Source organism: Vulpes lagopus, chromosome 2, assembly GCF_018345385.1.
Source record: "Vulpes lagopus strain Blue_001 chromosome 2, ASM1834538v1, whole genome shotgun sequence".
Classification (NCBI taxonomy): domain Eukaryota; kingdom Metazoa; phylum Chordata; class Mammalia; order Carnivora; family Canidae; genus Vulpes; species Vulpes lagopus.
Window position 1 is genome coordinate 152,988,205 of NC_054825.1, and position 27,105 is coordinate 153,015,309.

Consider the following 27,105-nt stretch of genomic DNA (forward strand, 5'->3'; position numbering starts at 1 on the left):
CTCAGGCCAGGTTATAAAGGATCGCGCCCCTCCCCACTGTCAGCTGGAAAGCTGGCTCTTGAGCTTCAGACACCATGCAAGGTGTCCAGCTGCCCCAACACTTCCCGTGCTGCAAGAAAGCCCAAGCCAGCCCTCCAGCCAGGGGAGACTGATGGAGACACCCCATCGAAGTGGAGTCGGGGATGTGGCCGGCCCCGTGCTCTGGCCTCACCATAGCCTCCTCGACCGCCCAGCCTGGCCCAAAGTCCTGACCTACAGAGACCACTGAATGGCTGTTGTCATTTTAAGCTACTGCATTTGGAGGTTGTTTTTGTATCAATAGACAGACCAAGATCACCAAAAAAATGTAACCCGGAGTCACCCAGAGTCACTCAGAGAACCCAAGGAGGTCCTGCAGAGGCAAGTCGGCCTCTTCTGATGGCAAGCTCTATAGAGGGCGACAGGGTTCATGGAGGGTGGCTCTCCCTGAAATGCACCATGCCTGGCCCTAGAGTTGCTGCAATTACCCCAGCCACCCAGACACTGCTCCAGTTCTGACCAGCCAGGCACACCTGCCCATTTTGCTGGCATGTAGTGAACACACACCCCCTCTGCAAGGACACAATCTTAGCCCTGTGCCTCCGGACACCATCGGCGGGATGAGATGAGCTACTGTGAAGCAGCAGCACGGAAGCTCCCTTCCAGGGAGGCCGGTTCCCCAAGAGTGAGGCTCTGGAGAGCATGTTGGGCACCAGCAGGCCACTGTGCACAGACGGGGGGCCTCCACTCCCTGCTGCCACACAGCAGCATAACCTTGGGGCTGCGTCACCCCAGTGCAGCACCAATAAGTCATGGGGCCAGGGTGAGGTGGCCACCCACGTTGTGGCTCCTGGGACCGCTGGGGAGCTAGTGGCCAGGAACTCACTGACCGTGCATTTCTCACCTCTGTCCGTGGCCCAGGGCCCCCTGTCTGGCTCGTAAGGATTGAAGGAGCTCTCCGGCCGGCTCCCTGTAGACGAGGCAGCCTGCAGCACACAACGACACATCACAGTAATTCATCTGCACGATTACTCTCATTTTCAAATAACCACATTTCAACTTAGGTGCATAAGACAAAGGAAAGAATCAGGAAAAAAGACAGAAAATAACGACCATGGCTTATCTCATTCTTCAGGCCACTGCCTGGACCCCACGGGGGTTATACGAGCCCCTGTTGTTCGACGGGCTACAAGGTCTCAGAGTGTCCGTGCTCAGAGGTCCCTACCTACGAACGATTCCCTGGGATTCGTTTTCTTCCATCAACTCTTTGTGTTCAATTTTATGTCCTATGAAGTTACGTAAGGAGAAAACACTGAATATCTACTGCTGCTTCCCCCGTCTACTCGCTGCCTCCAAAGCATCTACACAGTCCTGGTTTCAGCCTGAACTTTACCTTCCACAGAGACCTAGCTATGTGGGGAGGATGCCGGAGGATGGCACCTGCTGTGAGCTAGGGGACCCCCACGGAAGTGGCTGCCACCAGCCCAAGCCCAGCGCTCCTCCTGCTGCTGCTGCTCATGATCCTAATCACAGACCCCGTGAAGGGGGAGAAAGTCTGTTTTGCTTCTGTGCCCATATCTTCCTGTTACGCTCCCCCTGCCCTGTTAGTCTACTCCTTACATCCCTATAAACGTTGCCCTTTGAAAGTCTCTATCTTGAGTCTTCCTGGGTGACCTTTTACCCCCTCAACATAAAACAAGGGTACTGCTGCTAAATTTGATTTGTGGAAAAAGAAATCATAACTCAAAAAAAATTTTTTTTGGTATAATTGAGTAGAAGTTCCACAAACCCGATTACCTTATCTGGGCTCAAACACTGGCCATGAAGAAATGAGATACCACCAGGTTTTGGAGAAATTTAAAGAAACAGACATCAAGCTTGATCTCACACTTCCACTCATCTCGAGGCACACACGGAGTCCTCGTCTGCCTTCCTGACATCACAGGCCCAGAAATCAGAAGTACAGTGACGGAGTCATGGGGCGCCACTGCCACCACCTGTCTCCGAAACCCTGGCCCCCCTTCTTCAGGCCATCGGCCGAGCGCCGCAGAGCCGCTGTGTACGGAACTAAGGCCCAGGGGCCCGGCCTACAGGCATCTGCTCTCCTGAGTTAACGGACATTGGTGCTTCCCTGTTTTCTTCCTCTCTTGGTGTTCCCACCTCGCTCCTTCCACCCTCCATAGGAGCGAAAACAGTGTAAATCCCAGCGGCACGGTCACGCACTCATTGCACTTGAGCTTTGCCTTGTCTGCCGTTGGAGCTCCATAAAAATGTGCCAAACACCCACCTCCATTCAATGAATGAATGAATGTGAATGAATGAATGGGTATAATGTCTTAAAACTGGGAGATGTGGATTATACGTCAGCATGATTTAAAAAAAATGAGTCATCCCTCCAGTCTCCATCCTCCCGGAGGGAAACAGGCATGGATGATCCCAAATGATGATCCGCCTCTTTTATAAAACTAGCCTGTGATTACAGGGCAACTGGATGTCCTGTGAGTCTACTTTGCATTTATAAGATCATTACCCCATCTCGACAGGACCGTCCTCAGGGAGACCGGGGATCCCAAGGCTTCCCATCAACCCTCTGCTCAGCTGCAATCAAACTCCAAGAAGGTGGAAACAGTATTCATTTTTTTAAAAATAGCCTCTGTTAGGTTCACATATACAATCATTTCAAGGTCTCTGATGTCTGTAGGGAGGAAACTCTGAGATCCAAAGATGAGACTTCAGGACCCCAGGACTGGCTGTCATAGACAAGGAGAGGCCACCAGCACCCCTCCTCCTGGCCTTGAGGTCTACCCCCTGCCCACCTAGGACAGGGTATCTGGGGGATGCTGCTGCCCTGCCCTGCGTGAGTGCTCTCCAGAGCAGCAGGACTGCACAGATCAAGCCAGAATGCAATGACCTGACATGGGAAACCTGTAGGGAAGGACCTCAGCACAGAGGTGGGAGTGTGTAAAAGAGTGACAAGGATACCACCAGAGCATTAAGAGTGAATGAGAACTGGTAGCAGTAGACACACTGAACCTCGAGCCCTAGACAGGGTCAAGCACACTCCAATGGGCAGCGTGGCGCTCACCCCTCTTCACCCTTGGCTTTGGATCAGGAAACTGGGTGAGGTCTCCCTTGGAAGGTCAGGCAAGCCCGTTGCCAGCCAAAGTGCCCGCGCAGACCCTGTGCCATTACGAGCCCCCGCAGCCTGGCTGAGCCCTACAAGTCCCTCACTGACCACATCCACTCCCTGCCTCAGGCCCCCTGGATCCCCTCCCTGTGCAGCACTCTCAGGAGAATGTTCTTTGCAAGACATGGAAGATTTTCTGTTGTGCCTAATTACAGGGTGGCGGTGATGTTAAGATGAAGGTAAAGGTGCAAAACACAAGTTCCGTCTGCCATAACGTGTTGGATGGATGTGCCGCGTGGTTGGACGGCACCAAACAGCCTCTGGGATCGAGTGCCCCGTTGAAAAGAATTCAAAGACGTTGCAAAGAATGATGCTGAATTATAAGTGTACTGATGAGCGTTAACATTTAATGAAATCTCATTTAATGAAAAACACGTTGCTGGTCTATTATATCCTTTGTCGTTATTCTTTCTGCTTTATAGTTGATGATTTATTATGCCCCGGTCGATACCATCACCTTTTCCGTGGAGAGAATAAGGTGTGAATGTAATGGGAGCAGGTGCATTTTCCCATGTTCACTGATGGTCAAACTCACAGGCCACCACTAGATGGCACTGGCTACCTTCGTGTTCTCCCTCCCAAAGAACAATTCGTGATTTTTCTCAAGTTTTATAAATTGGGGTAAAATAAGTTATTACAGAGTAATAATAATAATAAAAGGACCAAGTTAGGTCCACAATTATGATCTCTGACCTCTTCCTGGCCAGGCTTAACTGCAAATGGAAATGTGTTCAACAAATACCCTTTGGGTGCCTATGTTTTGTTTTGTTTTTTTTCTCCACCCTTCCCAGGTGCCTATGTTTTAAGTCGGGCTTCAGAAGTGAACCAGATGTTCCACTGGAGACAACAGGTAACTCAGCTTCCCGATCTTGGAGCATCGTGGTGTGTCCTAATATCCATCTCTAGACCTTCACTCTTGGGCTTTTTGACAGACCTTTCGCAGAGTAGCAGCAAAGATGACACATCCGACTCATAGCTGTAGCGATGGAGAGCCCGTGGGCTCAGAACACGGGTTGTCGTGCCGTACACCACTCTGGTCTCTGCTGGAGTGGCCGTGGTCCCAAGGCAGGGGATGGGGGATGGGGACGAGGCCCCACAGTCCAGTGCAGACCCTCCACGGCCAAGGGCATGGAATGATACCGAGTTTGCTTTAGGACCACAAAAACCACCACCCGACCTCCACCATGGATCTCCTAACCGGAGGAGCAGAGGGCAGCAGGTTATGTATTCGCAAATTAATTAAGCGAATGATAATGACCTGGTGACACATTTTCTCCAGGGTCTGCCCTACTGCTTGGGTGTTTACTTCACAACGCGGTTTTCCTCCTTTTGCTCTTCCAACTCGAACCCAGTGAACTGTGCATTTAAATACAAGCCTTAAAACAACCCAATCATCCATGTAGGTGTTGGACTAGAGCATGAAAAATGGGCTTTAATTTGAAATTCTGGAACACATTTCCACCACTGAGCTATAGGTGAGTGCTGTGTTGCATCACAGGGAGCTCGCCTTTGAAATAGGAGGTTGATGTGTGATCCATAAAGATGCTGTTGTTCACACTCGGCCAATTTCCTTCACGAAGCAAGAAAGGATGCTCCCATCCTAGTATCGGGAGGGCCTTCACGCAGCTAAGGACGTCCAGTTTTTAGTGAGTGTTTGCAGGGAAGGGGAGCGGGTGAATCATACATTCCTTAGTTAACTTCATTTATATTTTTTTAAGGACCAAAGTGTTCCTAATATCTAAGGAAAACTTTAAAATAGGCCTGCCCTTAAGTTTTTATCATGAAATCTCTAATATCTAATTAACAATCCTCTTCAAGTCAAAACATACTTTTCAGTAGCTACCCACACACTAGAATTAATTCAAGTCCTGGTGGGTCCTTTCTGGGCCTGAATTATTAAAAACAACTATGTACAGTAATCAAATAAACACACTCAAGAGAGTCATTTGCACCTTATCTGAACAGATGGGCTCTCGGACACAATTCCTGCAAGTCCTTTCTCGCGACTGCTTAATTAATTTGCAAAAACATAAACACACCAGCTCCCCTAAAATATTTCTGATTGACAATTAAAATACATTAAATCCATCATGCAATCCTTCTTTGACAGATATTCTCAGCATTTATGAAAATTCAAATTGAATATTTCAAAGTTGTTATAAATTTAAAAATAGGCAACAACCTTTTTTTTTGGCCAGAAAAGTATTTTTGTGGTATTAACCAGATTATTACTCTCTAATATTTCATTCTTTTTTTAAAAAAATGATTAAATTCTAGAGGTACAAATTTAGAAAGGCACAGTGGGGTTTACAGGAATGTGAGTCTCCCTGACACCCCGATTTTGTGCTCTCACAGCAACTACCGTTACCACTGTGTTTCTGTATTTCTTGCAGAATATTTTACGTTATATCAGCACATATCTGTTGTAATTAGCACTGGATTTTGGAAATAATTCTAGACCTCAGCTGCCTCCCATGATGTGAATTTTACCGTGGGTTTGTCTCCCAGTGACAGACTTTGGTTTCCAGACTTTGTCAGGGACACCAGGCTGGAATAAACACCTTCCTAGACACATGATCCCACACAAGTGCGAGAATAATACACTTAGAAATGAAACCGTAGTCAAAAAGCCACACGTGATTTTCCTTGGGATGGATGTCATGAACTTGCCTTCTTTGGAGGCTGCATCATTTCACACTTCTCCAGCAAAGTGCGGGAGGGCTTGCTCACCACGCTCTTGCTGCACAACCTGTCACTTTTAGTTGGGTCCACTTCACAGGTGGATGTAACGGGGCACCTAGTTTTAGCTTGCATTTCTATACTATGAAAGGGAGCAGCTTCTCCTATGTTTATGTTTTCCTACATTTTTCCTATTTATATTTGCTTTTGCTAAAAACGACCTACTGACATCCTCTGCCATTTCCCCGTGAAGACTTTTATTGACTTGTAAAAATTCCTTTATATATTTAAGATCTTAACTTTGCAGAGTATCACCGTTGCTGATACTTATTCCAAGTTTATTATTTCCTTTGATGATACTTCTTTAATTTTAGGTGGTCTTACTGATACTTTAGGTAGTGTAATAGACTTTAGTGTAAACATCTACTACATCTTTTCTGGATATTCCTCAGTTGCTGTGAGTGATGTAAGCTGGCTTCAGCCTACTCGGAACCATGACAGGGTGGCAGTGAGTCTTGTCTCCTTGCCAGGCTGGGTTACTGTTTCTTGATTTTTTGATGTGTCCATGTGGCTAGTCTGAGGTCTGGTCCTCCAAGATCGAATCAAACTGGCACTGAGGGGGGCACTTGATGGAATGAGCACTGGGTGTTATTCTATATGTTGGCAAATTGAACACCCATAAAAAATGAATTTATAAAAAAAACTGTCATCCTGCTACTGCTATGCAGGGATTCTACAGACGTAACTAAAATCCCTAATTCGTTGATTTAAGTTAGGGAGACAATCCTGGGTGGGTCTAGCTTAATCAGTTGAGAGTCCTCTGGGGAGACTTGAGGCTTTCCAGAGCTGTTCTTTGAAACTGTCAATGCCACATTCAGTTAAACACTCCTGCATCTTCTGTTTGACTGCCAAACCATGGGAGCAAAGCCACTAATTAGAATGAAATTTGTAATTACCACCTTGAAAAGAAGATGCTCTGAATCACTTCGGCTGACAGGTGTCCATCTGAGCTCTTTGCAGCTGGGCCATGGGCCTATGAGGTGCTGTCTTGGCAGTGCATGGAGCCCTCTCCCAAGGGAAGGGACAAATGCCCACAGGATTGCTGGGCCTCACAGGCTGGAAGGTGGCAGGCCAAGAGTTCTGCTACGGAGCAAGGTGGCTGTCAACCTCTTTAGAGCCACAGCCTCAATCACCTACTGGTCCTGGTGGCTTCAAACAAACACCAAGCAGTGGGGCCGAAGGGGCACCAGACACAGGGAATGTGTTACCTTGACAACCTGGTGCCCGGTCCTAACACGCCAGTCCCGCTGGCGCTCCCCCAAAGCCCTGCCACATCCTAGCTGACGCTCCCTGAGAGCTTTCCACATCACCTGGCCACGTGATGTTCAACTAGACAACCGTTCCACTCTGGCTTATCAGAGACCTTGCCCTCCACTGTCAGGGTAAACCCTCTTGTCTGCTCTGTGGTCAAACTGGGAGGACCTTGAGTTTGACTGGCCACGTGGAAAACTCTTCCTAAATAAAATCTCAGGGATGTTATTCCCAGCAAGTACTTTAGGCAACTGAGTTGATGCCAATTGTGCAATGGATATGTTTGGAAAAAATGCCAATTGGTATGAACACGGAAAGAATTATTAATAAGAGAATCGACTTTCTACCACAAATGATAAAAGCACAACGGGAAAGAAAGGCAATCCATGCATATTATCTATATATACACACATATATGTGGAGATAATTCATTATAAATAAAAATCATTGAAAAAAAACCCTTCGTTTTTCCCCTTACTGTTCAATCACCTGGCCAAACACAAAAATGCATCACAGATTAACCCAACTGCCTCCTTAAGAAACGAGGTGCTTCTAATCCTCGAATTCCACATTTGTCTTTACACATGTTCTATAGAAAGCTCCATGTTCTAAATCTATAGGCACAACGCAGGTGCCATGGCCCCTGGTACCCACAAAATAAAATAAACAGCCTGCAGTGCCCCCCTGTGCAGCATCCACAAAACCCCAGCACCCCTCCCATTGTATGTAGTTTATGTAACCAGCTATACCGTGCACCGCAACTTGCGATGCTGGCAGCGGAAGTCACTTGGCCTGCTCTGGGGAGGATCTCCCACATGAAGCTCCCACCTCCCACGCGACCCCAAGTGACTTGCATGTGCACAGTTAGCAGAGAGAGCACGCAGGCGGCGGCGGCGGATGGGCGGCAGGGACAAGGACCCACATGGAAAGCACAGCGAGTGCCTGGGCCAGGCTGCCTGGAGGGGCCACACATGGCAGATGCAGGAGCGTAGCAGCAGGACACAGGGTCAGCGCAGCGCACATGGAGGGCAGCCGGGAGGACAGCCAGGTCGGGGTGCAGGCGCTGTGCATGAGTCAGTCCTACCACTCAATCAGGGACAGCAAACAGGGGATGCTTTAGCACCTTTCTGTGGCCAGGCTTTGGGAAGGTGTAGGATTTGATCCTTGAGATTATTCCACCCGCCGACCATGTCTAGAAACCATAACGGCAAAGAGGAAGAGTAAGTGTTTCAGAAAAGCAAACAGGTGATACGCTACTTCATCTCGCTTTATGATCACACGGCCAACCCCCCTCTACACTCTGTTGGGGAGATTCACCGCCGGCCACACTTGATCCTTAGGGATGCTTCCGGCAGGAAAAGCCTACCACCTGAGCAGAAGGATCTGGACACATATTTTGGTTTATGTTTTCCATAGAAAGCTATAAAATTAGGGCTGTCACATTGGACAGCCTGTTTCATATAGATTACTAAATCACAAACTCGAGCCAGAACATCATTCTGTGTCTGATGTTGTGACTCCTTCTGGGTCCTGGTTCCATGGCATCTGGGGAAATTCATTGATTTGGACACATAGCGCATGCGCGTTTTTTCCCATATGTATTGATATACAGTCAATAACAAGATTTTCCAAAACATCTAACTTCTTGAAGCTACTGGGTGATGCACGGCTGCATATTGGGCTTGATACTCTGGTAAGAGTTCTCGACCCTGGGATGCCTTGGTGGCTCAGTGATTGAGCGTCTGCCTTTGGCTTAAAGCGTGATTCTGGAGTTCCAGGATCGAGTCTCACATAGGGCTCCTTGTATGGAGCCTGCTTCTCCTCCCTATGCCTCTCTCTCTGCCTTTCTCTGTATCTCTCATGAATAAATAAATAAAATCTTAAAAAAAAAAAAAAAAGAGTTCCCGGCCCTAGGCGTTCAACCACCTTGGAGGAAAATAAATCTGTCTCATGGAGCTTATATGTGCCAGTAGACTTGCCCAGCCCAAAGCCCCATAAAGGGTAAAATAAAATGATGACTCCACACAGGTGCTATAGTTTAGATGCTGGTGCCAAAGTTCACTGGTATTTTAGCAAATTCCAATTCCCCCCATCTGGGCATGGGTGCTGTCTCCCGGAGATCCTCTCTGCTTCCATGTGGGTGCAGCTTGTGCGCTGTCAATCGTCCTTCCTGAGGGCAGAATATATATCCCGCTTCTGCAGATTTTGCTTTTTAAGGGTTAGTTGGCAACTAGGGAGATGTGGAGCACACAGCTCATGACGGGGATTTTCATGCTTTATAGATGGCATTCAGGGACACCAACCGTCTACACTGAGGTCCCCAGGAAGGAGCAGGACCCAATTCCTCCTCCGAGTATAAATCTGTGTGTCAGCTTGTGGAAGCAGAATTCTCTCCTCGGGGGCCTGTGTTGGGATAGGTCACATTCTGGCCTCCTACTGACACGGAGGGAGAGGTGAGTTTCAGCCTTCTCCAGAGGCTTCTCTCATCTGATGCTGCTCAGCATCCCAACCCCACCCCACACTTCTTACCCTAAACTATCATCAAACCCGTGCCACCCAAAAGGTCGAGTCTCCTGCTGACAATGATTTAGCCAAGAGAGCCGGGCGGACAAGCTCAGTGGGACATCTGGCACAGCAGACTCACTCCAGCAACCAGGCGCACGGTCTCCTGGATCGTGCACATCATTTCCCAGACCCGCCAGAAGGCATAATACTGGGTAGTTGGGTCTAACCTACGAAGAAATGAACTTGGCTAGACTGGAACTGAGAGTAAGTTGATTCTAGCTGACGCTCCTCAGTCCCAGTTTATCAAGTGTGGCAGAAATAATGGTCACGGCTACCCTGTGCCCTAAACCGTGCCTTTCCTTGAGCTAGCATACAGCTGCACTGCGGGGCCAGCTCTAGTGACACTCACCGCAGGATGGGCACCGGGGAGGGGCGCACGGGCTCCGAAGTTGATGTTTCCTGGGTGGAAAGAACGTGGACAGTTATGGCTGAAGCCCCAAAACCCAGCAGCTCCCTCCCCGGCTGCAGATCACCCAGCCTGACCATCAGCTAGCCTCGCCCAAGAAGCCATTGCTCCTCATCCTCCTTCACTCCACGTCCTCACCTGCACCATGAGAACTAAGAGCGATCAGCTCCAGCTTGATTAACTGGAGTTATCCAACATCATCTTTTATCAACCAATAAAAACCAGGCCTCATCCCACCTGGATCTGGGACAGGCTGAATGTAAAGCTAGGCTGGTTACTGTCAAGACCCCAGAGACTGAGGCACCAAGGTCAGGGACTCACCTGGCTGCCCACCAATTTTCTGGCATGGAACTGTGAGAACTCTTAGCAGCCCATCTGGTTTATAAGAGTAATGCTCCACTAGCTGAAACAGAAGAGAGAAGAGCCATGAACAGCAGAGGCAGAAGTGGGGAAATCCTACTTGGAGTAGCCAACTCTCCTTGAAGATCTTAAATGTGACTCGAGGACACCCTGAACAATACAACATGCTTCCTTGGGAGGTGGTCCTGGTCCCTCCTCATGCCTCTCCCGCCCTGGACTCACATCCTGGACCGGAGTCCACATACCATCTCCCCTTTGGACTTTGCCCCACTCTCCCTACATCCCTCTTTCATCCACTCATCTCTCCATCCATCCCTCCATCCATCCATTCATCTCTCCATCCATGTCTCCATCCATCCCTCAATCCATGTCTCCATCCATCCCTCAATCCATGTCTCCATCCATCCTTCCATTCATTCCTCCTTTCATCCATCCATCCATCTCTCTATCCATCCCTCCACCCATCCCTCCACCCATGTCTCCATCCGTCTCTCCATACATCCCTCCATCCATCTCTCCATCTATCTCTCCATCCCTCCATCCATGTCTTCATCCCTCCCTCTTTTCTTTTTCGGTAGCAAGTTCCATTTATTTGTTTATTTCTCTTACATCTGTGCGATGTTATCAAAACAAATTCTGCATGCTAACACTTACTCCTTTACATAGACATTCAACAAACATTCTAAGCCTCCAGACAGGACCGAAGGCAAAGGAAGGTGAATGAGACACATTGCCCACTCCTGAGGCACTCTGAGGGAGAAGACAGCAGAGCTGGGACCCAGGGGCAGAACGTGACTGTTCTTGGCTGAAGGCTCCCAGAAAATTGACACATGATGTCCAACTGGTTCATTAAAAAATTAATGACTGGCAAGTAAGTATTTATACTTCCTCAAACTTACACAATAAAAACACAGTCTGGGTATTTCCCATTTTCTTACAGACATTTCCTCTTCAGACAACCTGGAAGCTTCGTATCTGGTACCTCTTCCTTATCTGCTTATTGGTTCCTTTTTCAGTTAAGGATCCTGCCCCTGAATCATCTCTCCTCTTAAAACTTATGTGCTTGGGTGAATCTTTGTTGAATGAAAAAAAAAGTATGTATCTTTTTTTTTTAAGGAGGTCCCATGCCCAAGGTGGGCTTGAACTCATGACCCCAAGACCAAGAGTCAGATGCTCTGTCGACTGAGCCAGCCAGGTTCCCCTGAGTGAATCTATCTCATCCTTCCAGGAAGCATTGTCTTTTTTTAAAGTTGTCTTTTAATGTGGTAGGATCTACTGTCTAAACAGCCACTGCAGTGTGACTGGCCCTAACACGCTTCTGAAGAAGACATGGAAGCCTTGCCTGCTCTGCTGAGTGTAATCGTGTGTTCTCAGGCTGGAGGTATCAAGGTCCCTAGAGCCGTGAGGTGCCCCACCTGGCTCTCCAGTGTCATTCTAATATCTTCTGTTTTTGGGCACCTGGGTGGCTCCATGGTTGAGCGTTTGCCTGTGGCTCAGGTCATGATCCTGGGGTCCTGGGATCAAGTCCCACATCGGACTCCCCACAGGGAGCCTGCTTCTCCCTCTGCCTGTGTCTCTACCTCTCTCTGTGTCTCTCAGGAATAAAGAAATAAAATATTTTAAAAGTATCTTCTGTTTTCTGACAATGTGCTGAATGGGGTTGCCTGGGAGGTGGGCATACATGTGAGGATTCCCTGCTCGGGCAGACATCAGTGGAAGGGGCTGAATGCCACTATTTCGGGCTTCTCCAGGCCTCATACCTGGTCGCACAGTCCTTTACTTATTTATTTTTAAAAAACCCATGGTTTGAAATGAAAAAAAAAAAAAAAAAAAAAACACTTCTTCAGGAATTACACCAAAACAGGCCAGGCAGCCAGACTGAGTTCCTGGTTTGCTGACTGCTTCTCCAAAGTAAGGAATTCCACCAAGGGCAGCCAGGAGCCACTCGCAGGGGAATAGCCCCGGGCCCCTGGGGCAGGGCCGGGGACAAGCTGCCTCATGGTGCTCTCTAGAAAAAAACAAGGAAGTCACGCTTATAAAAACAGAAGGTAGTGCTGGCATCTGGAGGCTCTTCCTTAAACCCTGGGGCTGGAACATGTACAACAGGAAGGATTTAGTTTTATGGCTGGACAATCACGATAGGCCAGAGGAATCGGTAAGTCTGGGAGAGGCTTGGGCAGGAAGTTTCCAATGATGAGAGACAGGTAACGCCGCAGGGAGCGTGCAGACGTTGGCACCGCGTGTGAATTCACACCAAGACAGGGTCATTCAGGAGACGCCCGGTGGCTCTCCTGGTTGCTGCACCGGAGCTTGTAAGCATACGTGTGGCAGGTGGACCAGGGCCCGTGCACGCACACCATCCATGACTCTTGGACCTGAGAGACTTCGGGAGGACATTCATACCATGCAACGTCCCCTCCTCATCTCTGACCTGCACGGGGCACTCGTACCGACAGGTCGCATACTCGCTCAAATTGATGCCACTAAGGTAAAGCATGGCCTGCGGTCGGTAAGGAGCCACACGCTAACGGGCCACTCAGCACAAGTCAATGCCAGGGTTATGACTAACGTGAACAAATGTTATAATACCCAGTGTGCAGAAAAGAGGTATTTTTTTTCTGACTATAGCATCAAGAACCAAAACGCAGCAGGTGGTTGTCACTGTTTCAAGCGAATGAGAATCCCTGCTCTCGATGCTTAAACAGATGGATTTTGAGTGGCGCCCTTTTCTACCATGAGCACATGTGAGGTGCTGGGTGTGAACCTATGTACACAAGCCCGATCAGGTGAGGAACGTGAAGCTCTGCGTAGCTGTCGCTCAGGCCAGCTATTTATAGGGAGTGTGGCTGAGATGGTGCACACAGCACAGCCACGGCCAGCCACCGCCACGGCCATGGCCACGGCTACCGTCAATAATGGCTGTGATGTAAGTGAAGATGAGCTGCATGTGCTCGCCTCGGCCCATGGGAAAGTGCGACAGTGTCAGTCCTCCACCTCTCTGTCCCTATGTGCCTCCCCTATTAGGAGCTGTTTTGGAGTTTGTTAATAGTTGGTTCAAGAACAAACCCTTTTCAGACCAGAGCTGAAAAATCTCTCAACAAGAGCAGAAAGTGGGGATGCCTGGGCGGCTTAACAGTTAAGCATCTGCCTTCAGCCCAGGGGTGATCCTGGAGACCCGGGATTGAGTCCCACATCAGGCTTCCTGCATGGAGCCTGCTTCTCCCTCTGCCAGTGTCTCTGCCTCTCTCTCTTTGTTTCTCATGAATAAATAAAATCTTTAAAAAAAAAAAAAGAGCAGAAAGTGCTGAGCCACTTTCTAAGTTGCGTTAATTTCTCAGAGGTTCCCTCTGCAGGTGGGTGAGGCTCCTGGACAGAGAGAGATGCTCCCAGCTCCCGAGCCAGGGCTCCTGGCTCACCTGGGAGCATGGCCCTCCATGGGCTCCTCCGGGGCTCAGTAGCCCTGGACCTCCCATAGCCTCGTGCCCCTGACACCCCTGCCCCCTGGCCCGAGGCCTCTAGGCACCTGCGGGTTGAGAGGAGCTCAGCCTGGCTGGGTCCCTGCCTGGGACCCCACCTCCCTGGTGGGCTTTCTCCTTTGTGAGGGCTGCTCCTACCTGCCAGAGTGTGTCGAACTTCTTCCCATCAGGGATGGACAGCTTCCCCGTTTTGTCCTTATCGATGCGGTAGTGCAACACCTTTCCCTCATGCAGCAGGCACAGGGCGTAAGACCCGTTGTCATTCCTGTCCCTGATCCTGGAAGACAGGAGACCGCACATCACAGCTGGACCTGCCCCGCCACAGCCACCCTTCCCACCCGCGCTCAGGGGCTCTCCCGACGGGTGGGTCATTGCTTGTCTGGGCGGCTCTCAACCAGGAGGTGCTGTGGAGGTGGATGGCCTTCACCCATGGGTGGGCAGCAGGGGAGCCTGAGCTTGGCAGGTGAATCTCAGTTCCCCTGGAGCCACCAGCACAGGAGACCCACAGGACACCGACTGTGCATTCACCTCCCTTCCCTGACGGCCACGTTCCCAGAAGCCGCAGCTCCCCATTGCTGGCCCAGGGGTGGGTGTGGGTGCTTGGTCAGCCCTGCACCGTGAAGCTTCCAGACCACGGATGGAGGGGGTGGGGGCCCCCCACCCCAAGGCCCTTCATTCCCTCCCATTGTCCCACTGCACGCAGGGTGGGGTGGGGTTGGAATTAGAACATTGTCCCACAGGATGCTGCCACATGATGTCACAGGGAGAAGGTGCCATACACCGCGGGTGGGGACGAGCGAGCCGAGTCAGGGCTTTGGTGACCCCGAGGCTCTGCTCTCAGGTCCCTGCAGGCTCTCTGGGGTGCCACCCCCTTCCCTGGGAACAGACCCGCCAGCCCGACCAGGAGCCCATGCTCGCCCGCTGCGGTGCATGGAGGGGACCTCCACGCCCACAGGGAGGAGATGACCCAGGAGGAGGCCTGAGAGTTTGGGGGGCCAGATCCAGGTGGGGGCTACAAAGGCAGGACTTGGCCATCAGCCCCTCCCCCAGTTCAGCTTCTTGGTCTCCTCTCCCCCCACTCCCTGCAGCATCTCGAGCCCCCCAGGAATCATCAGCTCTGAGAGAGTGTGAGTCAGGACGCTTCCAGAAAGCCTTTCTGGCCCTGAGAACATGGAGACCCCAAAATGTGTAGCAGATGCTCCAATGCACTGCATTTTTAGGAAGGGTTCAACTCATCTGGGCTGCAAGAGGTCACAGCCCCGAGGTGGGCTTTGGAAACAGACGTGTTTGCACCGTCCTCGCCCATGGATTCATCTCCAAAGGCCACCTGAGCCAGAGGGCTGAGCCAGCACTGTGGGGCTGGAGCTGTTTTAAGAATAACGGTCTCATACAGTCATGCGTGGCTGTGCACCAGGGGACAGTTCCGTCCCCAGCCCACTGCTCGGGCAGCTGGAGCAGGTGGAAGGATGCTGCCCAGACCCTCCGTGTCCTCCGTGGGGCCGCCTCTGAAACCTTCTGCACCTTGAGAAATGCTCCTTTCCTCCCAACCCAACCAGGCCACCAGCACCCCAGGTGTGAACCTGTCTTCACGAGTCCCACAGCTGGTGAGGCTGCTTGCTGTCAAAATAAAAAGCCACCACATAGAAAACGTAAGACCTGTTTTCATATGGGAGGAGAGCTAAGGCTATTCTGTAGGAAGCTATTTTATACTGGGAATGGGGGATGACGGCTCATAGTTTGTGCATTTCATAAGCATTAGTGCCCAATGCAGAGGACAGTTTGGAGGAACTACACAAAACAAACACTGAGCATTAAGAACTTCCGCCAACGTGTACGTGAGGTGACGGCGGGAAGATGATGCTCACGAAGATATCATTCTCCTTGATTTACAGGCTTTCCCATCTTTGACCTCAGGGTCCTGGAAACAAGAAAAGGAAAGGAATCCAAACTCTGGTTTTCTGAATTTGTGCCCGATTTCCACCATTACACCTTGCCTTATGCCTTGATTGATCTTTTCAATCAAGAACTGAGACAGAGGATGGCAGGTTGTCAGGTGAGATCATGCAATGACCTCATCAGAAATCTGGAAAAAAAAAAAAAGGCCAAGGAAGACCACAATGGAAATACCTGGGCACACCCTTCACCCTGGCAAAAATTAAAAAGGATGCTAATACTGAGTGTTGCCGGAGAGCAGGGCAATGAGTGCCCTCTGTGCTGCCGTGGGAGTGTGAGTCTGACCATTTCGGGAGACAGTTTAGGATTCTCCATGAACATCATGCCTGTCGATCCTCGTGAGGCAGAAATCCCTCTATATCTACACCCTTTTCCATATCTGTTAAATATATAAAAATTTATGCCCCCGCCATGCCCAGAAAGTAGGCTGGTGTGTTTACCAGCAGCTCTATCTGTGATTGCCAAAAACAAAACAAAAAACTGCACACATCCTAAATGTCCACCAACTGCAGAATGAGTGTGTCAATCCTGGGGTGTTCATGTGATGGAATGTCACAGAACAGTAAGAACAAATAGCAGTGACACAAAACCCAGGTGACTCCCATGCACACAAAACACAGGCCACGATTCTATATGCACAAGTTCCCAAACAGGCAAGAGCAAATGGTCTGTCTAGAGATGTACACCTAAGTCCTAGGTGATAAAACCAAAAAAGAAGCATTGAAAAAGGAAGGGTACGCCGGACACGAGAATCCAGGAAGTGGTGGTGTCCTGGAGGTGTGAGTGGGGAGGGTGTCCTGTGATATTTGGTGCTTTATATCTCTTCTCTGAGGGTATTTGCTTTGTAAGTATTCATGAGCCTGCACCAAGGACTGATGTACTCCTTCGTGCATTTTTTAAATTTATTTTTTAGAAGATTTTATTTATTTATTTGGGAGAGAAATAGAACAAGCAGAGGGAGTGGCAGAGGGAGAGGGAGAAGCAGGCTCCCCACTGAGCAGAGAGCCAATGCGGGACTCAATCCTAGGACCCTGGGATCAGGGACCTGAGCCGAAAGCAGACTCCTAACCAACTGAGCTTCCCAAGTGCTCCCTTCGTGTGTTTTAGATTTCACGATAAAAACGGTATAAAACCAGATCTGCAGCAAGGCAGAAAGACAGCGTGTCCTTCTTCTGGACAAGTGGTGTCGGCAAAGGCCTCTTTCACGGCCCCCCAGGGCAGAGGTCCTGGAGGGGAGTCCCTCTCTCCGGGAGCTCCAGCCAGGCAGCCGTGTCAGCTCCCGGGTTGCCAGCAGCGACAGCTACCCGGTGAGCGCACTCCAGGGACAGCAGACCTGCTGCCTGGCAGCCCCGAGGCAGCTGACAGGAAACAGTCGCAGAGAAGGGAAACCCATAGGCCCTACCTCTGTAGGCGGCTAGGACCAGAGTCCTAGTGACAGTAACCGCCAGGAACTGTAAAGAGGCTGCTGGCTTCGGGCAGCTCCTGGGCTGGGCTATTTTAATCTAACACACTTGGAATACTCTGCTTTGGAAGCTGAAGTGGCCCCTCCTGCTGGCCCCCTCCTGCTCCTTGGAAAGCTCCCTCTGCCCCAGCATGCCCACCAGGTTTGTCATACAGACCCCCACAGAGGGAAGGGCAAAGGCTAATAATTTTCCAGCTCCTCTCTTCTTCCTCCTGCCCTTGGGGTCAGCTAACTTCAGGAAGGTTCACAGAGGCCCTAGTGTGTTTCCTCTCAGGGAGTGTCTTGGAAGAAGCAAGCTCACAATGCATTTATGTTTTGCTATCACAGAATGTGGGGTTTCAGTGCTTTGAACCATAGCTATGCTTCGAAGTTGTCCTAACTGGTCTTAAGGCTGTCTCGATGTTGCATGGCTTGGTGACTGTCCTCAGTCAGGTGGGGCGGACACCCTGCTTCCTAGGGTGGATGTCTTAGGCTCTGTGATGAACCACCTTGCACCTCACAGATGGCAAAGCACAGGTGCGGTGTGGGGAGCAGCGTTAGTCGTGCTATCCACAGCCTGGAGGAGCAGAACCCCTTGTCCACCCTCCTATGGTCTCCTAGGTCAGAGAATGTGTACTGGTGATGCCCAGGCCCTGGCAGGGAGGTGAGGACTCTCAAGCCCCTCCCCCACTCCCCAGGTCCTGGGCCACTGTGCTGTGTCTGCTGCGGAGAGAACCCAACAGCAGGGCACAGCCCAGCCAACCCATCAGTCTCAATCTCCTGTGTGCTGTTAGCATGTGGCACAGAGCATGGCTGGCTGGAGGGGAAGGAGGGCTGGGATAACTCATGACAACCACTGTGGCTGGGGTGGGCTGTATGGATAGACCAGGAGGGTTCCCACAAGGCCTGTGCTCCTGTCCAGGGTGGACGCTGTCCTCGGTGGGGCCTCGGGCCAGTTCTCAGCCAACCATCCAGGGAACAGTGGCTTCTAGAGAGCAGAGCAGGAGAGCAGGGAGGGAGTTCTATGAGTGGCCTTCTGAGCCCAACACAGGAGCCCTACTGATGCACAAAAGACCAAAGAATACACACCTTCTGGGCACTGCAGCCTTGCACCATAGCAAGAGGACCATGTATGTTCCTCTTGGGAGAGGAGGCACATGTATGTTCCATGCAAAGCAGGATTGTCACAGAACATGGGTCCCCACCTGAGGCCCTTGCCTCTCCTTCTACTCTAGTTCATGAGGCACAACTAGGTCACACTCCCCTCGTTTAGCTACACGGGGACCTCGGTCAGATCAACGAGCTGCTACTGACATCAATGCACAACCCCCCTGAACTTTTACTGAAGACAGGCATTGTCTCAATGCTGACCTAGACCCACGGAACCACACATGTCAAACAGCCCGCTGCCCTCTGACCAGTGATGGGGGCACTGGAGAGTGTAGACAGTCCTGGGTGTTCATTGTGGCATGTGGGGCTTGGGCCAGCCACACACAACCTCACTCATCAACAAACGAAGGTTAGGGCTTTTCTCAACCCACACTTTGCTTTTGGAATTTAAGTATATCACAAAAAGGAAGGTGAGACTTGAGCAGGAGAAAGTGAGTGGTAAATAAGAACAACAATAAAAATGTGAGTTTGGCATAAGGGCAAACACCAGCATCTGTGCTATGGTGGATGGGGCCAGCAGGTGGGCCCTAAAACTTGAGTCCCTGAGGAGAAGGAGAAGGAGAAGGAGAAGGAGAAGGAGAAGGAGAAGGAGAAGGAGAAGGGGGAGGAGAAGGGGGAGGAGAAGGAGGAGGAGGAGGAGGAGGAAGAAGGGGAGAGGGAGGGAGAGAAGAACAGGAAGAAGAAGAGGAAGGAGGAGGAGGAGGAGGAGGAGGAGGAGGAAAAGCAGCTACTGCTGCCACTGCTGCAGCCCTCTTCCACTCTGGAAGACCACCTTCCCAACACAGGACACTCAGGATTCCCACAAGTGCATATCAATCAAACATGAGCTCACAAATATCATGAAGACCTAAGGAAGCATGAGTTATGAAAACGAGGGGAGGGAGGGAAAGAGCGGAGGAGACAGGTTTATGCCTCCAAGGACTTTTGTAGGGGAATCATCAATCACTGGAATATCAGTTGATGATGTAGGAAATGTTCAAGGAAACAGAAGATGGTATCAAGCAGGCATGAAAATACTCTAATGTGCTCAGGAATATCTGAGAAACCACCACCACAGACTGAATGGCTAGAAATTAAAAAGAAAATGCCATTGGTGGGGGAAAAATGGTGGTTGAGTTGAAAAGCAGATGAGACACAGATGGAGGGACATTTAGTGAACTAGAAGACAAATCCAAGCTATCACACAGTCCAGCACGCGGAAAAAAGATGGCAGAAAATAAGGGACTATATATGGGTCGAATATATATAGGATGAATTAAGGTCTACTACGTGTTTAATAGGAGCCTCTAAAGGAATGAATGGAAGAAAAAGATTAATGTTTGAGGAAAAATGGCTGAATATTTTCCAGAACTGACAAAAGAAAATAATCACAGTCGAAGGGAGCACAGACACTAGTGCCACTGGCTTAGCTTGACGCATGTTATCTGCTCTGTCTCCATAACAACTCAGGTAAAACGTCAACTTCCTTCTCCATCCTATTATTGAGTGATCTCAGCTCAGGGAGGTAAATTGAATCGTCTGAAGTCACATTTGTTCCTTGTTCTCAGGACACACGAACGTGTACCCTTACACGCTATCCTGGTGTCTGACAAATGTACCATACTGTGAATATGTGTTTCTCAAGTGGCAAAAAGTTGTCCTTGCATTGAAAAACATTATTAATACCTACTTCCAAGGTGAGGTCTCCACCACTTGCCATGCAGTCTACCTGGTGAGGCAGGGGAGGTGGGAGGGGGGGCAGAGAACTGGTGAAAGGTACTAATATTCAAGGGTGACAGGTGCGCCGTCTGGTATCCCCAAGCTGGGTCTGGACGAGACAAAGGCCACAGGGCTCTGATCCGCACACCCTGCGTTCTGGCTGGATGCAGCTCTTTGCTCTAGACAGCCGCAGTCACTGAAACTTCTAGTCCCCAGAATGCTGTACACCTTCACAGGGCCCTCCACGCATGTTGTTCACTGCTTCACTTGCAGCACCTCTCATGGAGCCACGAATGGGAGAGACATGAATGTGCACGTGTGCACATATGTGTAAGGGAGAGGGAGGCTGGGGAGGGTGTAGTATGATGGAGAAGGGCATGGGAGGGGAGGGAAGGGAAGGGATAAGAGAAAGGGAGACATAATGGAAGCGTCACGCTCTACCTGGAAATGGCTAAAAAGGTGGGGATGATTCTGATTAAAGTGTTTCTCCTTGGAAGGGACAGGGGAGGAACGTCAGGGGGCACCTGAAATTCAGATGCAAGGCACGTAAAAGCATGCCACGTGGGGGGAAGCTGCTGTTCCAGGAGGGCTGGAAACGAGGTCTGGAGAGCAAGCTGCACTCCTACTTGGCACTTGCTCAGAGGCCGCCCTTCAGATGAGGAGGGGCTTCCTGTCCCGTGTGGCTGCAACACTCAGGTCATTTGGGTTGGGCCCTAAGGCTCTGCACGGACGCTTCCTGCTGCCCCCCTCTGCACTTTTTTCCCTCCTGTACCAGCTCTCTTCTCCTCACTGCTCAGGGCACACATAAATGTCCCTTTCCTCAGAACGAGGGCTCCCGGGGAGGCCCTGCTGTGAGCACTCGGGTTCCACCCGTGGAAATAGCAGCCACCATCCCTGCACTAGTGGCATTCAGAGGAAGTGGGGGCTGAAGAACAATGGACACGTGCACAGAAACACAAGAACATACTGAGTGTCAACAGTGTGCGTAGGTTACACGGGGTGACCGTGGTGGATGGAGCACCACACACTCAGCGGTTTGTGTATCTTTCCGAGTCGGACATCAGCCCCCTGCCTGCAAGCTTGGTGAGCTGGGGGCCGGCGTCCGTCCTGTCTCCCGTGGTCTCCACAGCCCCTCTATAGAGCCTGGCACCTATCTGGCGGAATGCACCATCATTTTGTTGAATGAATGAATGACAACCTTCACAGCTTCTCTCTTTCAATAGCGCACATCTAAAATCAGGAAAGAGATGCTATGGTACATGTGGTGCTGGAGACTGACTGGTGTGACAAGTCTTTTGACAAATCGAAATACTATCTTTTCTTTGTAAAATTAATTCAGGGAGCCACCTTCTGTGTACCGTAAAGGTCATCTGAAGTGGCTCTTGACTCTGTTAAGAACTGCAAGGACTCTAAGCCACAATCAAATACTTACCTGGGGACCAAACCTGAGGAAGTGATGGTTCTATCTTTTTTTCTTTTCTAGAATATGGAACTTTGGGATTGTTTGCATTCTCAGACACTTTACATGATGAAGGAAGGGCACATGCACGTGGGCTGACACTGCCCAGGCTGCACCATGTGCTGAGAAGCACCTCTGCACGCCCATCCCACCCAGGAGGGGCTCAGCACTGTGACCGCGCAGCCTTGGGTTCCTTATGATTTGTAAAAGACACTTAATCACAATCAGAGAAGACCACTCTTTCCTCCATTTCGACTTCCTACCCTGAGGTTGACAATGATCTTGCAGATGTGCCTGCATTGCTACTAATGAGTTGTCCACTCAGAGGAAGGACTATGTTTTCTGCATATGTAGGAAATAACATTATTGCATTTTTGTCCATGGAAGAGGCAGTCAAATGTTACACTGTTGAAAAATGTAGAAAATAAAAGGTACTACAGAGATGTGTTGGGTGGTTAGATCAAAAATTACATTAGTGTTTTCTAAATTCTGTATGTTTGCTATATTTCCCAGCTTAAAAAGATTGTCACTTATTGCATTTTTTTCTAATTCTAAAAAATATACTTTGTACCTAATTTTCTTTCTTATTTTTTTTTAAAGCAGGTCTCCAAACTGTGTATGCTTTGGACCCCACCAATCCTGGGTCCTTCTTTTGGGAGTGGGGGATACGTAATTTTTGGAAAGTAAGTTGTTTACATTTTTTCACAAATTCATTTTTCAGTCATACTCAAGCTGTGACTAATTTCTCAAAGCGGCAAACCATGTTGTTGTGGGGGGTTTCAGAGAGCTGAGGGCCTGCAGCCTCCTGGTCCCTGGTGTCACCAGGAAGGCAGAGCCCTGACCCCTATCTGCAGGCCCATGACAGGGAATGTGGGGTATCTCTGTCCGCACGTCTGGCCAGGCAGACCCCAGACACACACAGGTGTCTTAGAACACCAGCTTAAGCACTGGCATCTCACAGCTCTGGAGGCCAGAAGTCTAAGTCAAGGTGTGGTCGATTCAGTGTCTGGTGAGAGCATGTTCCCTGGCTGGTTGGTGCTACTGCCTGGCTGTGCACTCATAGGGCCATGCCCTGGCATGTGTACGCATCAGGCCCTCTATCCTCCTCTTCCTAAGAGGACACTAACCCTTCATAGGCCACCTCATGACCTCCTCTAACCCCACCCACCTTCAAAAGCCCACCTCCAAGTGCTGCTACACTGGCTCAGATTTACCATTTGAATTTGGGGAGAATGTTCAGCCTATAGCAGCAGGTGATGCATAATCATCTCTAGAAACACCACAGATGACTTCACAAGAGGGTCAGTAGACCCACATGGCCCATCTCTGCAGTAAAGAGCCTCCAATCCTACACCCTTTATTCTTCGAGTATGGTGCAAAGACCCCAACACCTATTTTCCCAAAGTAACCCCTGAGTGGTCCCAGCAGGGTGTGTGGACAGGAGACAGGACACAGAAAAGTTGACATTTCCTGTAGACATGCCCTGGTGCCATGCTTTTCATGGGGACTGGGGGTGGGGAGGGAGCTGCTGGTAGTTTGGGCATTTGTCTCAGTCCAGACCCATCTGTCAGAGCCCTTGGTTGGGCTCTCATCTCCTACTTCCCTGACAACCCTAGGCAAACTCCCTTTTGTCTAAGCTCCTCTTCAGAAAATCAAGGACTTACACCCATGAGCAGTAAGGTGCCTTCCGACTCAAGTCTGCCATTGCACCAATTCATGCGGAGAAAAGACTGGTCCTGAGGTGGCCAGCATCCCCCAGATATGCCCCAGCCTGGAGGTGAGGAGTTTCTGGGATTTATATCCTGCATCTTGAGCTGTTCCCATGAAGATTCACTGCCTCATGCAGGCCTCACACTTTTTAAAACATGTTAACTTTTCATCCGTGTCTTCTATGGGTCACAGGAGTGTGTGTTTTCCCAAGAGAGGGGTCTTGTCACATTGAATCGTAATGTAAAATAGAGGTTCTAGGACGAACTCTTGCACTTCCTCATTTGACTGTCCATGTTGTTATCTAAGTGGAAACTGCAAACATTCAGTGTTGCCCAAGGGTGTCCTTTGGCCTCAACAGTCTGTGTTCGTTCAAGACCCCAAACCAGCCTGTAAACACAGTCCCCAATTCAAGACGGTTCGATTTGTGATTCTTCAGCTTTATGGTGATGGAGAGAAAGTGATAGGAATTCAGGAGAAACCATACTTCGGATTTTGAATGTGGATCTTTTCCTGGGCTGGTGGTATGCGGTACAGTCCTCTGTGTGACCTTGGGATGGATAGCCGTAGCCGCCAGGCAACAACCAACACACTGATAACCATTCTGTGCATCATTTTCCACACAGCACTTCATAAATTGCATGAGACAGTCCACATTTGACTATCAGATATGCTTTGTATGATGGTTTAGCCCAACTCCATGCTCCTGTGAAGGGTTCTGAGCACATTTACGGCAGGCTCGGCTCAGCTGTGGTGTTTGTTCAGTAGGGTAGGTGTATTAGATGCATTTTGGACTTATGATATTTTCCACCTACAAAGGGTTTATCGGGACATAACCCCAACATATGTTGAGGAAGATCTGTATTTATTAGCATTCTACAAAGAGCTAGACATGATGCACCACACGCTGACATGCATTAAATCAAGTTTGTGGATGTCCAGTATTAAGAGTCACAAAAAGTAGGTTTTGTTTCTGGATCTGAGAGCCTCCTTGGTTCTTCTCATTTTGCCAGGTGCTCTGGGAGGCCCCAGGGAGGGCAGGCTGGCTGTGGCAAGTCTCAGACAGGGTCATGCTGGAAACAAGTGCCCTGAGCGAGGCAGTGGGGAGCATGCAGCAGGCCTCTGACTGCAGCCAGACTATGCCCTAGAAGGGCTGGGAACAGACCAGTGTAGGAAACCAACAATGCAGAGTGAGGTCAGCCTCATGTGGGGAAAATCAAGCCACAAGACGAGGTCAAAAAAGGAACCGTAAACATGGGGAAACAGGGTAGACGCGAGGCCCGTTCATCAAGTACAGCATCCCACATGGCCATCCCCACCTGAAATCCCGCCTTCCTTCTCACTGAAACTCATGCCAGGGACACCAGAGGACACAGGGGAGCCATGCTCATACCGAGGGCATGTCTACAGGGAAGAGCTCTGGCCCTGACCACAGCCAGGTGCACAGAGCACAGTGCAGAGCCATGAAGCAGGGCCTTGGAGCCACCGCACCACTGTCTTCCAACAAGCCCTACACACAGTGCCTGTGCTCAGACATGAGAAGGCAGAGAGGCCCTGAAATCTGCAGGAAAACTCACATCACACTTGGGTTCAAGCATGAACATGCACCATGTGGCCTCTAAACGTGCTTATTCCTGCACGTCTGCACTGGCCAGCCAGACAGGTCCCACTGGCCAGCCAGACGGGTTCAGCTGACTGCCCTAACTCTTTCCCAAAGATGCACCGACTGATGCTTCTAGTGCCCACTGGCCCTCTGAGGCCCGGCCCCGCCCAGGGCACATGCTGCTTCCTTGACGGCAGCTCCCCACTGCCTTCAGGTCTCTGCTCGAAGCAAGGCCCCTTGTCTCAGCATAAAACAGAACCCTATATCCCCATCCCAGAGTGCTCTATCCCTTTACTTCTGTGCTCTAACCTACTATACGGTTTCTGTTCAATTGTTCAGTGTCCATTTCTCCCAAGATGCTGGGCTCAGGAGGTGGACAGTTGTGTGGCTCCATCTCTAACATGCAGAACGGTGCCGGCAGTCACTGCAATGTGGATTCTAGAGGATGCTGGCTCGCGGACGGCGAAGCCAGCTCCAATGACTGGAAAGTAGGCAGGAAAGACCTTCTGCAGGGAAGCATGGATGAGGCATGAGAACACTGCCGGGGAAGGAGCCAGCAGCTGGCTGAGCCCTCAGCTGTCCTAGAGCCCCCCGTGTGAGTGGGGAGTGGGCAGCCGTCTCTGAGTACAGTGGTTCCCCAGCAAGCCTGGGAGCAGGTGTCTGAACCAGCTCACTTTTTGGATTACACCGCTTGGGGCTTATGTCACACATCCGGATGCTAAGTGGACGGTTTCATGACATTTGTGCTGGAAATTATTCCTTAGAAGATGGTAAAAGTCCGAACCTCAGGGGAAAATAAGCAAACAGGTACCACACAAGGAAAAAAGCCTCCCCTGCAGGATTTCTGCTGAAGGCTGCCACTGCACCCACTAAATCACCATCCCCGCTCCCACTGTGTGCCAACCCAGGCTACTCTGTTCTTGTTTTACTCTTAAAAGAAGAGTATTGTGTTTAAGATAATTTTTTTCAAATAAAAGATATTACAGTAGAGTCTGATAGACATTCTTTTCGTGGATGGTACTCAGCAAAAAACACTCCTGTTTTTAGAAGAGTTTACAGACTACTTGGTGTGACTCCACATGCCTGACCATGGAGCTAAGTGTTGTTTATAAGTGTCCAAGACAAGAATGTGATGACCATCCCTTGGGGCACCCAGCTAGCACCTGTGGAATTCACCAGGTGAATGTTCCCCTGCCAGCCATACCCCCGTGCTGGCTTACCACCGCACCTGCCTAAGACAGCCTCAAACCGTCCTCCACTGCTGGCCCCACCCCGAGGTGGCCTGTGTCCCCAGGACCTCGAGCACTGAGGTCCATCAGTCACTAGGGTAATAACGAACACAGCTAGGGATGCACACCCTCATTTCTGAATTTGTAAGGCCGAAGTCCACAAACCTGCCTGTGATCAAAGCCATCACAGGAAACCACTCAAACCCTCAGCAAATTTTCTTTGGTATCTACCTGACAGGCATTTAGTTCCACGTGACACCAGAGAAGTCAGGTCTGAGATCTCAGGGTGGGGGTCTGTGAGTGAACGAGCCACCGCAGTGCTTTTACTTCAGAGGGACAGCCACAGATATCGTTACACATCCTCTATTTGCCACGAAAAGCAAAATATGTGGCGGAGTAACATTTCTTTCCATGTTATGTCCCTCAGGACCCAAGAAGAGTGTTTCCTTTGGGGTAGGATTGGGCAAAAAGGATGCCAAGTTATAAGGGATGGCTTTGGGAACGTCTTTTCAGTGGGCCCGCGTCTTCCTCAGGCTCCAGCAATGGGGAAGCTGAGATGCCCCAGCTGTCTGAGCAGGCCCGGCCATAGGAGCTGAATGGAAAACACAGCATACTTACAAAAATTTTCCATTTGTCTTGGAGCCTATCATGACAATTTGCTCAGATTCAACTCGTGAGATCTTCCCGTGGAACCAGGGCATTTTTTCGTGGGCCGTGGTGGCGATCAGCTTCTCCAGCTGAGGCTTCTGGCTGATAATGGCCTGCTCCAGAGCCTGACCCTGCCACGAGAAGGAAGCAGAGTGGTACTTGGTAAAAATGAAAAAAAGAAAGACACAGAAATCA

The 27,105-nt window shown here is 50.1% G+C and overlaps 1 protein-coding gene across 4 annotated transcripts in view; it reads right to left on the reverse strand.

Moving 5' to 3' along the window:
• SYK (spleen associated tyrosine kinase) overlaps positions 1 to 27,105 on the reverse strand; it is an 83,523-nt gene that overhangs the window by 22,568 nt on the left and 33,850 nt on the right. For 3 of the 4 annotated variants that reach the window (XM_041746494.1, XM_041746496.1, XM_041746498.1), the window contains exons 3-8: positions 26,881 to 27,041; positions 14,141 to 14,279; positions 10,488 to 10,569; positions 10,110 to 10,159; positions 8,319 to 8,387; positions 923 to 1,004 (exon numbers count right to left, since the gene is read on the reverse strand). In XM_041746494.1, the coding sequence (XP_041602428.1) occupies positions 923 to 1,004; positions 8,319 to 8,387; positions 10,110 to 10,159; positions 10,488 to 10,569; positions 14,141 to 14,279; positions 26,881 to 27,041 (583 nt within the window). The remainder of the gene's footprint in view (positions 1 to 922; positions 1,005 to 8,318; positions 8,388 to 10,109; positions 10,160 to 10,487; positions 10,570 to 14,140; positions 14,280 to 26,880; positions 27,042 to 27,105) is intronic. The other variant, XM_041746497.1, reaches the window with a different exon arrangement.